Genomic DNA, 18,227 nt, shown 5'->3' with positions numbered 1-18,227 from the left:
TCCCAAACATAAATAAATATCACTTAGCTGTATTGAGTATCCAAACCTGATAAATAAATAAATTGTCAAGAGTTAAAAAAATTGCTTTGAGGGTTTTGTGTAACCCATTTTTCGTTAGTTAATTTTGCTTCAAAAGCTGGGCTTAACTATTTAATTTAAATTGTGTGAAATTGATTCCTTGAGTAATTACAACAATTTCTTGCATGAATTTACTTAAAATTAATACGTTGAGGTTAGTGTAGTTTCAGTGCAGTAAAAAAATACTTATATTTAAGATATCTTATTTTAATCTTAAAAACAATTAAAATGCCTTTCTCGAAAATAGGTACACTACATACTGGGCAGTAAGAAGTGGTAGATTACATAGTATATACACCAACGCCATGTTCTCAGACAGGATTTTGAAAAACATGCATCTATAAAGATAAAATATATTCCTCGGTTTTAAAGTGTTATATATTTAAGAAGTTCACATTTCTTCAAAATCTGTAGCCTTTCCAATTATACATGATAACATGATTAAATTTTAAATCAAATTAAATAAACCCGTACAATATGTCAGCAATACCAGAATACACTGTTAAAATCAATCTACTCTATTAAATATCGTTTCATTTAAGAATTTAAATATACAAAGCCTTTAATTTATAAGAATTTAATTAGTTTAATGGGTCATTTACAAAGTTATTATCAGTAAAATGTAAAAGGCGTGTTGTACTGTTATGAATAAAAATTCATTTTATGACAAATCTATTCGCTTTCTGTGAACTTTATTTACACAGTTTTGTTCAAAATAAAATGTTCTACAAGTTTTAATTTTGATATGTTTCTTTGTGAAATAACAAAGTTATAAGTGCCCAAAGATGAAAAATTATCTTTTTACACTCCATTTTTGAAGTTGACACTGGTTTTTATAGAAAACTACTTAACTTACAGTTCTAGAACTTGTTTTATTTTAATATACCAGATCAAAAACCACAGGAAACAACAGAATTTTCCTTTTAAACTGCTTTACCAGAATATCAGGAAGACCTCGTTTTACATGTTGAACTGAAATCCGGACGAAATTTTTCGCTAGCCAGAACTCACTAACTAATCTTTTCCGGACCTATAATACATTTTTTTATTCATTTTTTTACATGTACAATGAGCTTCCACAGTTTATGCTTATTGTGAATCATCCTGTATACATAATAGGTCAACGAATAATACATAAAAGTTCAAATATAATTGTTATGGTTAAATAAAAACATGCATGTTTGCTTTTGTCACAGAAAAGGCTCGTTATATTTAATACCTATACCTTAGGGAATTTACGTTTGTTCTCTTCTCTAGTAAATACACTTAAGAAAACAGTGTTTAACGCGTAAATGATAGATTTACCAGTATACATAATAGGTCAACGAATAATACATAAAAGTTCAAATATAATTGTTATGGTTAAATAAAAACATGCATGTTTGCTTTTGTCACAGAAAAGGCTCGTTTATATTTAATATCTATACCTTAGGGAAATTGCGTTTGTTCTCTAGTAAATACACTTTAAGAAAACAGTGTTTAACGCGTAAATTATAGATTTACCTGAACGGTAATAATATATACTTGTGAAACGCGAGATTATACATGAAATTTTAACCTACAGTGTCTATTCCTTTTCATAGGTTACAAGGAGTGGAACAACAAGTTACAAAGAACCTCGAACAAGAAGTAGCAGGTTACCTAACTAATTTCTAGAGATTACCGACGTTTAACCATTGTTTCCTCAAACTGCATCCACGGATAGGTTGTGCAACACTCTGGGTAAACTGTATTCGATGTCTTCAAGGTCGTAAAAGTACGTCTTGAAGTAAAAAATCGAACCACGTCCAGATATGGTGTGGATTCTCCTTGTTGATTCGGTATGTTATCACTGTGAGAACCAAATACAAAAAAGTTTAGCATTTCTTTATCAAAAGGCTAAGTAAGTTGTTTACCTTGAAATAAACTAAGAAAGCTCTGTGAATTCTATTATGAAGTTTGGCTTGGCGAATACATTAGGTTGATGATCCTAAGAATGTCTCTGACTTTAATAAATAAATCCTAATTCGTTTCTTTAAAAACTTTTGTATTGAGAGATTTTAACCTCAATTTTACATTCCGCTTAATGTAGCGACTGAAATCCGACATTGTCTCAAAATTCGAATTGGAACAATCCTTCTCACCTGTGGAGACTCTAAGGTTATATCAAGCTACATCTGTAAACTGAATACTTCAAATTCTTGAGTCACAAATTTAGGATCACATTAAAATACCTTGAAGTTTAATCTCCGTTTTCCAGACGTTTTTACACTTAATAATAAACATGGTCTTCCAATTTTTAGGGTAAATGGTGTTCAAGTTCAGAAAACAGTTGAATATATTTAAAAACAAATAAAAAGTTGAGATAAATGCATGTTCTAAAATTAAAAATTCTTCTGTCTCTCTGTTTATGCTTTTTAGATTAGCATTTTTATGCTAAAGCTAACGTATACAGTCTGAATTTTGAACACATCTTGTGCTTACATCTGTAGTTTTGTTACTGGAAAAACTAAATTATTTCTATACAAAGCCAAAGTAGACGCTTGTTGAAAACGTTTATTAAAAATTATATACAAAATTTACAAAAATTATTTTTTAAAGTTGTATGTTGAAACTTAAAATATTCAATTTATTAAAAACGAACAAAACCCAAACAAAGTGAAAAATATTAATGATTTTCAAAATTGGGCTAACAAAACACATGAAAGCAAAAAATGAACGCATGGTAAACTAAATATATTTAATAAAAATGTTTAAACTTCCGTTGCAGAAAATGAAATTTACCTACAAATTTTAATTCTTTTTGGAAATAAATAGTATTAGCTGTTGCAAAAGTAGGTGGACGAGAAAAAGTTCTTCCAGGTTGTGACAACATTACACATCATCAAATGTTTTAAAAAAGGCAAATGTTGAAATTTTTTAGTCACGATATTTTTTAGGTATCTTAGTGTATGATATTTAATTTTTAAAAGTATAAAAAAGGTTTGTTTGTGCATAACCGCTATTTTGTAGCAACATAATAAACTAAAGTTTTTTAACATAGAATTTATCAATTTTTTTATTTTGTGATTTTTTTTATACAGAGCGCGGCTTTTCTAAAATTAAGTTGTTGCCATTTTGACTTTGTTTATTTTTAACCATGGGATATATTTAAAATTTCAGCGTTATAACTTTTATGTTAATTACAACAACACTATAAAGAATAAAAAAAAACAAATATAGACAGAAAACTAAGCATTGTTAGGACGTATTTTTATAGGAACACTTTAAAAAATTTTAAAACGTTTATCTTTTTCCCGAAGTTTAGGAGCCTATTTTAGAATCATCGTATATAGAATGTGACAACGATGGCTGCGGGAAACAAGAGAAACACGACAATTGGTAGTCGTTAAAACGTACAAGAATATAATTATATAATATTGTATTTTGTATTTCATTATGGTTACATATTTGATTTGCTCGAGCAATGAATCTTAAAATTATGTATGTCACCAAACTGATTAAAAACTCAAGGTCGACAGTTGGGAAATGTCTCTAAAAGATATGTTCAGCATTGTTTGTATTTCCAAAGAATGTCTCCATGGCAAATTAATAATGATATTAAAATCGCGTCTATGGAGACCATTTTAATATCATTGAATGGTCAATAACCTTTTCAACCTTGTTCTCTTGATGTTTATCGAACTATGTTGTGTGTGGAAAATTCATTGGGTGTTTTCAAGGGAAATTATTTTATTACAATAAGTCACCAATTAGAGATTTTATACATGGGAGTTCATACGTTTACAAGTCTTGTATCTTATACACGTGGGAAAATTGAAACACTGAGAAAATTAATCGTAATTTCTTATAATTTGCAATCTCCTATCCATATAAATTAATATGAAGAGAATACTGATCGTATGAATATTTTATATATGTGGTCATTTTTTATAATTTACTTTCTAAGCTTTTATAATTTATAAAATTATTTAAATACATTACACTCTCCTTGGTCGTTTTAACAGAGTTTACGAAGTTATAGTGCGTATTTTTGATCTGGGATCAAGTTATACAAAAATTGTATAGTGTTATTATGTCTTGTACTTTAAAATTTTATTTATTTGGCATTTAAACACCTATCAAAATCACAAAATCACAATTTTTTTTTTGTTGTTTACTGAAACAAATTCAAGAATTTGGAAATTTTACAGCGAATCCTTATTTTTTTGAGTAACATGAGAATAAAGCCGTAATAATGTTTCGCATATTTCACCTTATTACTGCGACTATTAAAATACTTCAGTGAAATCTCCTTTTTGTATAATCTATACGTTTCAGAACTTGAGAGTTGTAGCTATCATAGTTCCAACAGACACTGTGCAAACTTGATGAAAGTTTGCAGGTAAAATACACACTTGGGAATATTTATCAGCAAAACGGTTCTGGGTTAAAACTGTACCACTGAAGTACCTTTGTTGCCATTCGTCATTTGCAGTTTTCCCCAAAACTCAAAACTTAACTTGTGGCTCATAGTTTTAACAGAATACACACTATATAACTATACCATTAAGCGGGGCACGTTTTTCCTGTTGAATTGCCATGTAGCCATTGGAAGTGTAGTATATTGGAAGTGAAAATATTATTAACCAACATGTTAAATTCACACCAGTAAAGAACGAAATTTTGAAACTTGAACGTTAAGTAACTCAAAATTTAAGTCAGCAATTGGTGTCACAGTATTGTGAGTTTACAAGTATTTTATTATTAACAACCACACCTCAAAAGTCGAGAGCTAACTTACATCCCAAAGGCACACAACCTGGGGTTTCTTGAAAATCGAGAGAGGAATTTTCTCTAAAAAAGAAATCTATATCAGATCGCGCTAAGTGCGGTGTATGTCAAAACGGCAGGGTGCCAAAATTGTTAAATATATGAAATTATATTTTCCACTAATCTTAATTTTCTTAGCGGGTAGGGTACGATAAGCGGACCCGGTTTTTTATATCGAAGAATGTAATCATCGATACCTAATATTCGCATCTCAAATCCTAGACGATATAAAATCAATCGATATAAAAACATCTATAGTCCTCAATAACAATCATATGTTTAAAATTAAAATATGGATTTAATATTTACAGTGATGAAACAAATTATTATAAGCAAAATTAGGGAAACTGAATTTTGGGAAAAAGAAGAATGGAGACGACCATATTTGCTCCTCTCACAGTTACAGTTGTTTCTTTTCCACAAATTTCACATAATGGATTTTTCGGTACGAGTGCAACATGTTGAAGTCACGTAAAACTTGTCTTATAGTCTTTTAAAATAATGTCGTTTAGTTTTCTAAAATTGACTGAAAATTTTAATAATCAAACGTTACTTATATGCAAAATTGAAATATTACCGTACGTGTATTATTTGAAAGTGTTTACAGCTGTTGATATAGATTATTTAAGTTATTTATCCAAAATAATTAATCAGTATCGATTGATTATATCGGTGGTTATGATTAAGTGATATCGTTTGCAAATTTCGATATAAAAAACCGGCCCGCTTATCGTACCCTACCCTTCTTAGCTTATCAGAAAGAAACCCTACAGTCACACACGTAAATGAACGTATATTAATGGTTTAATATATATAAAACCATATATCCGTCACATAACCTTTAAAGAGGCGACTTTCAGTCGCTTTATATAGTTGTATACAAATTTTCAAAAAATATTCAGTTTCAACCCTTTTAAATTTCCTTACATTATGATCTCCACCAAAAATACCGTGGTTTCGACCAATTTCTTTTTTATAGGAAAAAACGTCCATTTATTTTAATAAAACCCAATTTGTGTTCTTATACAATGTATATTAGGTCTCAATCCCAACACTATAGTCATGTCTTAATGTACTTTCCTTGTATACTGCTTTTAAAGCGAATTATACACTAAAGTCTAACCTGAATGGTTTATGATGAACATGGGCTCTTTGCGGAGTTTTATAAACCTACAGTTGCTATTCGTTTATTGTTTACTATTATCGAATATTATCTTTATTTTTAACTTTTGATGCTGACACATTTGTATTTAAGTTGACACATCAAGTAGGCATTTCAAGGTCAGCTCACATATCCAGTAAGTATCTCAAGGTCAACATGATCGGAGTATGAGAATGACAAGTGTAATGCGTGAGTAACGCAGCCGAAAAAACCGCTTTTAGGAAAGAATGTTGTTCGGACCTATTAACGGCAAAAAAACTAATGAATCTTAACAGTTTACGTGGAGTTCGAACTACAAGTTTGCGATCTTGGGTATGCTAGTAAACACAGCAGAAATTTAGCTCCCGAAATCAAATTTCACCTCCTCACTACTAAGGATGGCCTAACAACATTTGTTCCATGAAACGTTTACTGTGACTATATTTTATATTCACATATAAAATAACAAAAAAATAAGGGAAAAAAAGAAAAGAAAAAAAGAAAAAAAAATTACATAATAAAAGAATAAAATATTTAAAAAAGAATACAAAAGAAAAAATATAGAAAAAAGAAGAAAATAAATATAAAAGAATACCTCTATAAATTTAAGAGACTTATTTTAAACTACTCCACATATCGCAAAGTTGTAAGTTCAAACCAATATAAACGTTCAGCACAGAAAATTAAATAGAAGATAATTTTGAACACACCAACAGCTGAGAGGAGTTTCCAGCTGGGGAGACGTTGACCAGGCAGAACTGAGACGACACTGGGGAATCTCTGGGGAGACTGAGACACTCGTCAAAGTCCCCGAATTGTATAGCGGTCTGCGAAAAGAGACCAACTGGAGACTTCACACTAGCGTCCACCACTGTAACATACATCAGAATACAAGATTTAGCTCGTATTGCATTTCAGTAGTTAAACAGCTTAGAAATCGTAGAAATCAGGAAGGTGAATATCTACACTGAATTAATTCATTAGTCCGACTTTCTCCATCCATAGTAAGAAGTCAGAAATCCTTTATTCGGTTATATACAATATCTTTACATGCAAAAATAACCAAGGTGCCAAAAAATGGCGTGTGTAGGCATTAAAGTTACTCTATAATTTAATTATTTCTCATTTGATGTGTGCCTTCTTCCTAAGTGCAGTTCTTTAGCCCTTTTATTGCATATTGCAACTTCCACATTACATGCCATTATCAATAATATCATAATATCCTAATATATACAACCAATACATCTAAACACATTCTCCCTATCTTACATTACATCTATCACTTATAAATATATGGAGAAACAGTATGTAAGTAAAAAGTATATAATCAGCAATAACAATAAACAGAATATTACATCTCATAACAGTAACAATAAATCAAAACAGAAAAGTAACAAAGCTTAATGAACTCATCATGCAAAAAATGTTATAATTGACAAATAAATTATTAAAAAAATAAATAGAAAACAAGAATATTACCCCCACAGCACATAACAGCTTATCACACAGTCAAGACCATGCACCGATTTTCTTCTAGGTATACCTTACTTTTTGTTTGAAAGTAAAAATATTTTCGGCTAAACTATTGCTAAACATATTGCTCTGTGCATTTTAATAAAGTACTTCACAATTTAGAGTCATAGTATTTTAAATACCAAAACTGTGTTCTGTTAGTTAAATAATATTTCCTGCCACCGATACATTCATAACATTTAAAGGTTACTTAAAATATCGTCACCATAACGAGATATTTTAGATATATATATATATATATATATATATATATATATATATATATATATATATATATAAAATAAACATTGAATCGCAAGTGAGAGATCCGGGTTCGAGTCCCGGCGGAGCAAGTACTTTTTGCGATTCAATGTTTATTGAAATAAATTAAATTCGGCTATTGCCATTTATACAAATTTAATTAATGTAAATAAAAGTCATTTGACAGGTATTTGGTCTTCCGATCATATGTTAGTTTGGTTATTTAAACACATATGTGAAAGAAACGGCCAAATACAAAATAATTGAATCGTAAAAAGTGAGGGCTCTGTGGTGTAATGGTAGCACATTCACCCGGCAAGTGAGAGATCCGGGTTCGAGTCCCGGCGGAGCAAGTACTTTTTGCGATTCAATGTTTATTGAAATAAATTAAATTCGGCTATTGCCATTTATACAAATTTAATTAATATATATATATATATATATATATATATATATTTATTTATTTAAATTTATATTTAAATATATATTTAAAATTTCTTGGAGGACACACAACTTAAAATCATCTTACGGTTCTCTATGTAGCTGGGATGCTTTATAACCCATAAAAACGGTTATAGTAAAATTATGTATTTTTCAAAAGTATTTTAAAATTGGAGAAAAAAGTAATATACAAAATAGTTGGGATAGTAAAGTTTTTGAGAAGGATTTGCTATCATGTTGGGAACTACAACGGTCGGTATTATTGGTGCACCAACAGTCCGGGTACGAACTGCGCCAACTAGAATGGATGAAGCTTTCTCTCTCATTTAACCTGTCCAGAGTGTGGTACGATCTCCATTTACCAGACGTCCATTATTTGGCGTAACTTACAGTGTGCCTAAGACGCCTTTCAAGACTTGAAATGCCAAAGGAAGTTTGCGGTTCCTCACCCTTAGATATCAAATATGCCTCATTTTATATTTTATGATAAATTCTGGATTCACCATATTTGGAGCTAGTCATCCCACTTAGAAACATTTTGCGTTTTCTTGTAACATTAGAAATACCAATCAACGACTTGGAAACAGTCTTTGTAGCAATAAGACATTTGTTGTATTATTATTGATACTATATACAATTAGCTTTGTAACCAAGCTCTGCGAAAAGATTATGGAGCATGAGGGGAACTGGGATTGTTTGTCACAGTTCGTCCGGGGCATCCTCCTGGAAAAGAAATCCAATCTGGACCGCGAAATGTGCCAGATCCCTTGACCGAGCGGCTGGGTAAGGAGCGAGCCCCACGGGCTTAATTTAGGCCTAGCCTGAAGTAATGTGATAAACAATCCCAGGTTAGAATCCTAAAGAGTAGAGGAGGTTTTTTTTAGTGGGTAAACCCGTTTTTAGGGGAGTCCCACACTACAGGCTGGCTACCTGCGTGCGTAATTTCATTTTTCCTGCCTCTCCCTCCCCAAAAAAAAGCTTTGTAACAATATATTATTGGGTACTACTCATATTTGATGTTTTAGTTATTATTCAGTTCAGAATAAATTAAAAACGTAGTACACATTTTTTTCATTTCGTACGGTATTCAATTCATGGTCTTTTTACTCACTAAGACACTTCACTGAAAAAAATAAAAACATACTAACTAATACATATCAAAGAAGTATCTAATGCTAGCGCTAAATATTATAATTTTAATTAACTTAGTCTTCTAATTATTGAAATCCAAGACAAGCTATTGAGACATAAATTCTATTTAAGGTACAAAGAAGACAGAAGGGATCCAAATTATCATAAGTTGCACAAATAATAATGTTTCGAGACATCTTTTCTGCAAAATAATAGTGTTGAATAAATTTTATTTCTTGCAAACGGTGTCCAATTAGATGGGGGTTATTAGAAAATATGTTTTATAATATATTTAATATATATTTTAATGCATATAAATGTATTAAATATTTTAGAAAATATTCCCATGGAGGGTTGAATATAGACAAAATGTAAACAATAATGAAAATAAGTACATTTTCACACATAGTGTTTAATTTTTTAAGTAGATTATATCTTTTAATTCTACAATAATATACCCTCTTTGGTGAACCTTTAGAACAAAATAGGCAAATTTTAGTAGACATTATAACTATTTTCATCTAAGTTCGAGTCCCGGCGGAGCAAGTACTTTTTGCGATTCAATGTTTATTGAAATAAATTAAATTCGGCTATTGCCATTTATACAAATTTAATGAATTTAAATAGAAGTCATTTGACAGGTATTTGGTCTTCCGATCATATGTTAGTTTGGTTATTTAAACACATATGTGAAAGAAACAGCCAAATACAAAATAATTGAATCGTAAAAAGTGGGGGCTCTGTGGTGTAATAGTAGCACATTCACTCGGCAAGTGAGAGATCCGGGTTCGAGTCCCGGCGGAGCAAGTGCTTTTTGCGATTCAATTTTTATTGAAATAAATTAAATTCGGCTATTGCCGTTTATACAAATTTAATGAAATTAAATAGAAGTCATTTGACAGGTATTTGGTCTTCCGATCATATGTTAGTTTGGTTATTTAAACACATATGTGAAAGAAACAGCCAAATACAAAATAATTGAATCGTAAAAAAGTGGGGGCTCTGTGGTGTAATAGTAGCACATTCACCCGGCAAGTGAGAGATCCGGGTTCGAGTCCCGGCGGAGCAAGTGCTTTTTGCGATTCAATTTTTATTGAAATAAATTAAATTCGGCTATTGCCGTTTATACAAATTTAATGAAATTTAAATAGAAGTCATTTGACAGGTATTTGGTCTTCCGATCATATGTTAGTTTGGTTATTTAAACACATATGTGAAAGAAACAGCCAAATACAAAATAATTGAATCGTAAAAAGTGGGGGCTCTGTGGTGTAATAGTAGCACATTCACCCGGCAAGTGAGAGATCCGGGTTCGAGTCCCGGCGGAGCAAGTGCTTTTTGCGATTCAATTTTTATTGAAATAAATTAAATTCGGCTATTGCCGTTTATACAAATTTAATGAAATTTAAATAGAAGTCATTTGACAGGTATTTGGTCTTCCGATCATATGTTAGTTTGGTTATTTAAACACATATGTGAAAGAAACAGCCAAATACAAAATAATTGAATCGTAAAAAGTGGGGGCTCTGTGGTGTAATAGTAGCACATTCACTCGGCAAGTGAGAGATCCGTGATTCGAGTCCCGGCGGAGCAAGTACTTTTTGCGATTCAATGTTTATTGAAATAAATTATTTTCATCTATAGTTGCATTCCATATGATAGGAAAATTAACCAAATGCCATAATCCTTCTGAGAAACAATTTAACCCAATAAGAATTTCAAAAAAGCTGAAACGGTGAGGACGATGGGATGATAAGTCTTCATTTAAGTACACCACAAGATTAAGGGTGAAATCAACAAACACTGGTTAAGTATTGAATCAGAAACACTGGTTTCTTCAACATTCTTTATCTTACGACGTTTTTTTAAAAAAAAACTGGATTTTCCCAATATAAAGAATTTTTATCTGGTGCATTTATATCTGACAGAATAATCATCTTGTAGATTATTACGAAGAAGATTCACAACCCTTGAGATAGTACGATGAGAAAGCGCTGGCCAACAATAGAGTCAACGGAAAGTGAATGTTTGGTTCTTTCTACTGCCGTAAATATCGGTCAATTCTGAAATAGCTCACAGCCAACGAAAGTCGCTGATGGATATCAAGGTCTTTCGTAGTCGAACTTGAAGATACTCGGCCCGTTTCTTCACAAACAGTTCATCCCGTTATTTTACGCTTAGGCTGTCGAGCCGGTCATTAACGCATCTTTATATATCTGATAACTTTAACGACTTTTCGTGTTTACTCTCTTTGTTTTGTTTGATGGTAAACAAACATCGTTTGTTGGGCAACAGTAGTTTGGAAATACTTATATCTAAAACATAAAAGCTTAAGTCTGATGGTGTACTGCATGCAAATCAGGGTATTCAAAGACTGTTAATTTAACACTAAACTAGTTTGTTTTATGTTATGTTATGGTCTCGAGTATAAACATAAACACCATTACTACATTTCTGAATTAATTGTGTTTGAGAGACATCACAAACTAGTATGTAAATTTTATTATATAAAATTATCCAATGCTGGTTTTTTGCGTTTTTGCTTGAAAACTAATTTAAGTTACATTCTATTACATTTAATGATACTGTAAATTAAGAAATTCATAATCCTATTTAGATAAAAAAAAGCATTTTTACGTTAACTAGTTAGGTAAAATTAACCCATGAAATCAGGTAATGTATACAGCTATTTCTGCCAGTAAAGAAATGACAATTTTATATATTCAAGGCATTTTATACATATTTATGAGTGTTACAGTTGTTTAAACGTTAATTTAAACTGTTTACTTTAAAATTGTAAATTAATAGTGTAATTTGTAGTATTGCCACATTATATAGAAATTAAATTTAAATAATGCCTTTTAATTTCAGAAGTTGCTCCAGATTATCTCTTAATTACGGAATAGACATGTGTGGTAGGATCTATTAGATAGACATCAAGTTTTTTATGCAGCAAAAGTGTTCAGGAATGTCTCCAATGCGTTTGGAATTGTGAATAAAACCTGCACACTGTCAGGTTTTTTTTAATTTAATTTTTTTGGGCTGGGGGAGTAAACGGCTACTGCTATAATCGGGACTATTTTTTTCGGTGAAATTACGTTAACTTGTGTTAGAATGCAAAAAATTACGGCGATTGGAGTGGTAGTCGCTGATCTTAAAATTTACCAAACCTGCAACCAGTCCGAAAAAACTGCGCAAGCTGGTTTAAGCCAAAAAACTGGCGTCTAACCTAAAAGTGACATCTTACGAACTATACTTTCACCACGGAAACTGACTGGTCTGGGCCCAGATCTGGCCGGTGTCGAGACCGCCCCTGAGGGCAGCGAAGTCGGCGGCACACCCGGGCTCTGGAGACTCCAGCAGGGTGAGGTCCAGCGCTGGAAGTAGTTGACTGGAGCTGGAGATAGCAAGGACACTCAGCAGTGCCAGGACAATCCTTCTTATATCCATAGCTGTGACTCGCAACTAAAATAAGTGTAAAATGGTTTTAACAGAAAAAGAAATAGTATGATTTTTTTAAATTAAAATTGGACAAAGAAAAATTATTATTTATATACAAGTGGCATGGATGCAACAAAACAGTTAAAACAAGTAGATGCGGTACAGTTTTGAAATAACAAACCTACAAATGAGTGACCTATATTCATATTTTAAGCTTTTATTATTTTTTTAGTTTATAAACCTATTCTACTATATTAATTGCGGTGCTAATAATTTTGGGAGAAACCAATATTCTTGGTTGATAAAAGTATTTTAAAATTTAAAAAAAGTTAAGAAAAGTTTTAAATAAAAAAAAATCCAAATCAAGAAAAAAAATTAAAAAATCAAATTTGGTAAAAATTTGATACTTTAAAAACTACACTCACATCGGTAATGTTTTAATAAATTAATAAGGGTATAAATATAAACTGATTAGCATTTTGATAGTAAACATTTTTGTACCAGATGGCATACGTCATCTGTAACAAAACTTTGGTATATTTGCTACATTAAGCTGCTGTAGTTTTTACTATAATAAGGACACAAGCTTCAATATTTATCGTACTGCATTTTATATCCTTATAATAAAATTAATCACTGTTTACAATGATAAAAGTCAACGTATATGAGCACAGAACACAGTTATTTTAGTTAGATTAGTTACCCTATCTTGCAGAACAAAATCTTAAATTTCTTCGTGTTTAGACGATCATTATGAATTTGGTACATGTTATATGATTGTATACAACATAAAAAATAACATAACATAATAACGTAACATAATACATAAATATACGATCAGCTCCATTCAATGTAAGTCGTTAAATGACCAAACCACACGTTACAGCTGTTCCAGAAAGTCTATTCATATTACACATCAACAATTTTTTTTTAAATTTGTATTTCAATTTTAGCTTGAATAAACTTCATCTTTATAGCAAATAAATTTTATGACTGTATAAAAAATACACATTAAATACTAATTTTGGGCAGCCTCTCTGTGGATTTAGGTTTTTGCACAACAGTCAGAGCAAATCCAAGGTTTATCTCCTTTAAGTCTGGTCCTTATCAACAATTGGAACAATCACAAATCAAAGGTTTATCTCCATTAGCGTCTGGTCCTTATGAACAATTAGAACAATCTCAAATCCAAGGTTTATCTCTTTTAGCATCTGGTCCTTATCAAAAATTGGAACAATCACAAATTCTACGTTTATCTCAATTGGCGTCTGGTTCTTTTCAGCAATTGGAACAATCTCAAAACCTAGGTTTATCTCCAGTACCGTCTGGTTCTTTTCAGCAATTGGAACAATCTCAAAACCTAGGTTTATCTCCAGTACAGTCTGGTCCTTATCAACGATTGGAACAATAAAAAATCCAAGGTTTATCTCCTTTAGCATCTGATCCTTATCAAGAATTGGAACAATCACAAATTTTACGTTTATCTCAATTGGCGTCTGGTTCTTTTCAGCAATTGGAACAATCTCAAAACCTAGGTTTATCTCCAGTACCGTCTGGTTCTTTTCAGCAATTGGAACAATCTCAAAACCTAGGTTTATCTCCAGTACAGTCTGGTCCTTATCAACGATTGGAACAATAAAAAAATCCAAGGTTTATCTCCTTTAGCATCTGATCCTTATCAAGAATTGGAACAATCACAAATTTTACGTTTATCTCAATTGGCGTCTGGTTCTTTTCAGCAATTGGAACAATCTCAAAACCTAGGTTTATTTCCAGTAACGTCTGGTCCTTATCAACAATTTGAACAATCCCAAATCCAAGGTTTATCTCCTTTAGCATCTGGTCCTTATCAACAATTGGAACAATCACAAATTTTACGTTTATCTCAATTGGCGTCTGGTTCTTTTCAACAATTGAAACAATCTCAAAACCTAGGTTTATCTCCAGTACCGTCTGGTCCTTGTCAACAATTGGAACAATAAAAAAATCCAAGGTTTATCTCATTTAGCATCTGGTCCTTATCAAGAATTGGAACAATCACAAATTCTACGTTTATCTCAATTGGCGTCTGGTTCTTTTCAGCAATTGGAACAATCTCAAAACCTAGATTTATATCCAGTACCGTCTGGTCCTTATCAACAATTGGAACAATTACAAATCCAAGGTTTATCTCCTTTAACATCTGGTCCTTATCAACAATTGGAATAATCACAAATTCTACGTTTATCTCAATTGGCGTTTGGTTCTTTTCAGCAATTGGAACAATCTCAAAACCTAGGTTTATCTCCAGTACCGTCTGGTCCTTATCAACAATTGGAACAACCACAAATCCAAGGTGTATCTCCTTTAGCATCTGGTCCTTTAGCATCTGATAAACTTTTTAACAAGGTATTAATGTATATTTAACACACTTGGTTAATATCTATGGTTGTATTCTCGGGGTTTTGTTGGGAGATGCTAGCACTTTGCACATTACAATAACGAGTTACCATCTCTACACAGCAATATGCTAAAGAAGTGGATATCCACTATGTGTGAATAACATTATATTACTTTGTCATACAACATCGTTCTGCATGAGAGTGTGTTGTGTTTTAGTACCTTACGTATGATTGTTAATAATGTATGTACATTTTGGCAATAAAGTATCTGTTTATATATTAACTTTCCCCATTAAGTCATGAAGCGGTACTATAACATAATTTGCGTTAATTATGTATGTACATTTCGGAAATAAAGTATCTTTTTATTTATTAACTTCTCCCATTAAGTCATGAAGCGGTTCTATAACACAATTTGAGAATATAACATATTAATGATATATCAATATTCAATGACAAACAGGTAGAATGTGTTTTACGACATATTAGTAGTATTTTCAGCAAAGAATTCGAAATAAATGTTACCATTCAAAAGGCTGACATTGTAGTCAGAACTTGATATTTAGTAATTTCACTTTAGACACTTAGGACAGTTTCAATTACTGTCCAAAACTCAAGTATATGCTACAACAAACAGTATACTAAACTAATTATTTCACTATTCGAACACGTCGGTCAAAACTGAGTAGCTACAGTTTCTAGGTTTGTAGCTTCAGCTCACGACAACGCAAGAACCGCTTATTAGTATTACTCAGAATGGTACGTGACTCTTATATAAGACCCATCATAGTAGACTTTGAAATATTGTGGCATGCGCTGTATAATCACTGGTGTGACGACATTGCTTCACTTCCGTTTGTAGCATGTGCTCTCAGGACTTGCTTGATTTTAAAATATTAACTACAGTTAAAATAAATTACCCCACACACATAATTATATATTTACACATAATATCGTTTGTAAATCAATTTTGACTGTTCAGGAAGTGGAATTAGAACAGTCAAAAATCATCTTTGCCATCTATGCTGAAAAAACTAAGAAATATTACAGCAACTGAGGTAGCATAGTTATTCTACATACATTACTGTAGTTTTTTCTTAAAAAAAAAAAAATAAATAAACGAGAGACCGATCCCCTTTTAAGCCTTATTCTGTCCGTCCTCATGGGCCACTGGCCTGTGCCAGGACCTTATCAAACAGAATAAGGGGGAGTGTCGATACAGTACGAGGTCAATGGTACTGATAAAAAGTGCAACAGTCACAGACAGTATTTGAACCAGCGCTATCTCTAACTCAGACCCAAAGTCCAACGACTTAGACCGCTCGGCCATCGGCTCAGGTTAGCAGTAGTTAGCCTAGTAGTAGTAGCAGTTAGTCCTACATAGCGATCTTAGCCCATTATATGGCTTTGCATTCACGCTCCACCACATTGCGTGTACACTAGAATAAGGAATAAACTGCGGCCTACTGCAGTATCAATGCTTTATATCCGGATTTTTCTGAAAGTAGTAGATTACCAAATAGTATATTTACTTATGGAAACCCAGATAGCACTAACTACACCTAATAGATGGAAGTATATTCATTAGTACACTCTTATCAAATACACTTAATCGAATCGACGTTTATATTCTCAAAACCTGATGACTCTACCTAAACCAAATGGAAGTTTATTCTTTTCCGAACGCCAATGACACTACTTGCACCGTATATATCAAGTGATTCAAGTAGTGATTTTAAATCATCTTTCAAACTTTGATGTTCTATAATTTTACTTAAATCACACTACTTCTAACATTGTAATGTTGTATTTGCCTTTAGAAATAGAACTATGCACAGCTCTCATTTTCACGCACCCTCAATTGTGCAACTGATGAGACAATGAGAAAACCTCTTTTCTGGATCTTTTCAAACGAAGATTCTAGATGCTGCACGAAGAGGAAGGTGAACTGGAGCTAAACCCAATATTCACATTGTTTTTATGGGACTAAAGTTAAGATGACCACCAATACAGCAGACTTCTAAAGTGCCCTTTTGGATCAAATTTATCGTCTTAACTCTAGAATAACATTAGCAACGACAAGAGGCTCACGTTGTGAAAAGCCTTTAAGATACAATGGAAGCTGATGCAATTTCAAAATCACTTTGACAAGATAAACACATGTCAGATTAGATTGAGACATTCCTATTACAGTAATTTGAATAACAATGCTTTCACAATGATTTGTGCTACAACGGATGGTGGAGCAGCATCGCACTGTATTGGAACAACGCCAACGAACGAACGAGTCAGCCCTGAGACATCAATAGTCCTAGCAAGAATATGATAGAAACCACCCAACAGGACGTTCGTATCCAATAAGGGCTACAAGAGATAGTGGAACTGCATCCCACCGTCTTGGAACTACGCCAACGAACAAACGAGTGAAACATTGCTGCCCTGAGACAACAATAGTCCTAGCAAGAATATGATAGAAACTACCCAAGAGGACGGTCGTATCCAATAACGGCTATAAGAGATAGTGGAACTGCATCCCACCGTCTTGGAACTACGCCAACGAAACAAACGAGTCAGCCCTGAGACAACAATAGTCCTAGCAAGAATATGATAGCTACCCAAGAGGACGGTCGTATCCAATAACGGCTATAAGAGATAGTGGAACTGCATCCCACCGTCTTGGAACTACGCCAACGAACAAACGAGTCAGCCCTGAGACAACAATAGTCCTAGCAAGAATATGATAGAAACTACCCAAGAGGACGGTCGTATCCAATAACGGCTATAAGAGATAGTGGAACTGCATCCCACCGTCTTGGAACTACGCCAACGAACAAACGAGTGAAACATTGCTGCCCTGAGGCAATAAATAATTCCATTAGTTTCCTATAAAATTTTTCTTCACTTGCATATAATCATGCCTTTGATCGTTCATCGTCATATGAATCATTTACCTACAAACATTCTCTCATCTTACCATCCTCAGATCACCGGATAGCTACTTCAACCAAGTCAATAAAGACTACTGTGATCTTCAATTTATTCTTTTCAAA

The 18,227-nt window shown here is 32.5% G+C and overlaps 1 protein-coding gene across 1 annotated transcript in view; it reads right to left on the bottom strand.

The window, feature by feature from the left end:
• LOC124356645 (nose resistant to fluoxetine protein 6-like) overlaps positions 1-18,227 on the bottom strand; it is a 57,124-nt gene that overhangs the window by 36,306 nt on the left and 2,591 nt on the right. The window contains exons 2-3 of the mRNA XM_046807771.1: positions 12,631-12,820; positions 6,721-6,881 (exon numbers count right to left, since the gene is read on the bottom strand). Of these exons, the coding sequence (XP_046663727.1) occupies positions 6,721-6,881; positions 12,631-12,805 (336 nt within the window). The 5' untranslated portion in view covers positions 12,806-12,820. The remainder of the gene's footprint in view (positions 1-6,720; positions 6,882-12,630; positions 12,821-18,227) is intronic.

Source organism: Homalodisca vitripennis, chromosome 3, assembly GCF_021130785.1.
Source record: "Homalodisca vitripennis isolate AUS2020 chromosome 3, UT_GWSS_2.1, whole genome shotgun sequence".
Taxonomy (NCBI): domain Eukaryota; kingdom Metazoa; phylum Arthropoda; class Insecta; order Hemiptera; family Cicadellidae; genus Homalodisca; species Homalodisca vitripennis.
This window is presented reverse-complemented; position numbering and strand designations above follow the sequence as displayed.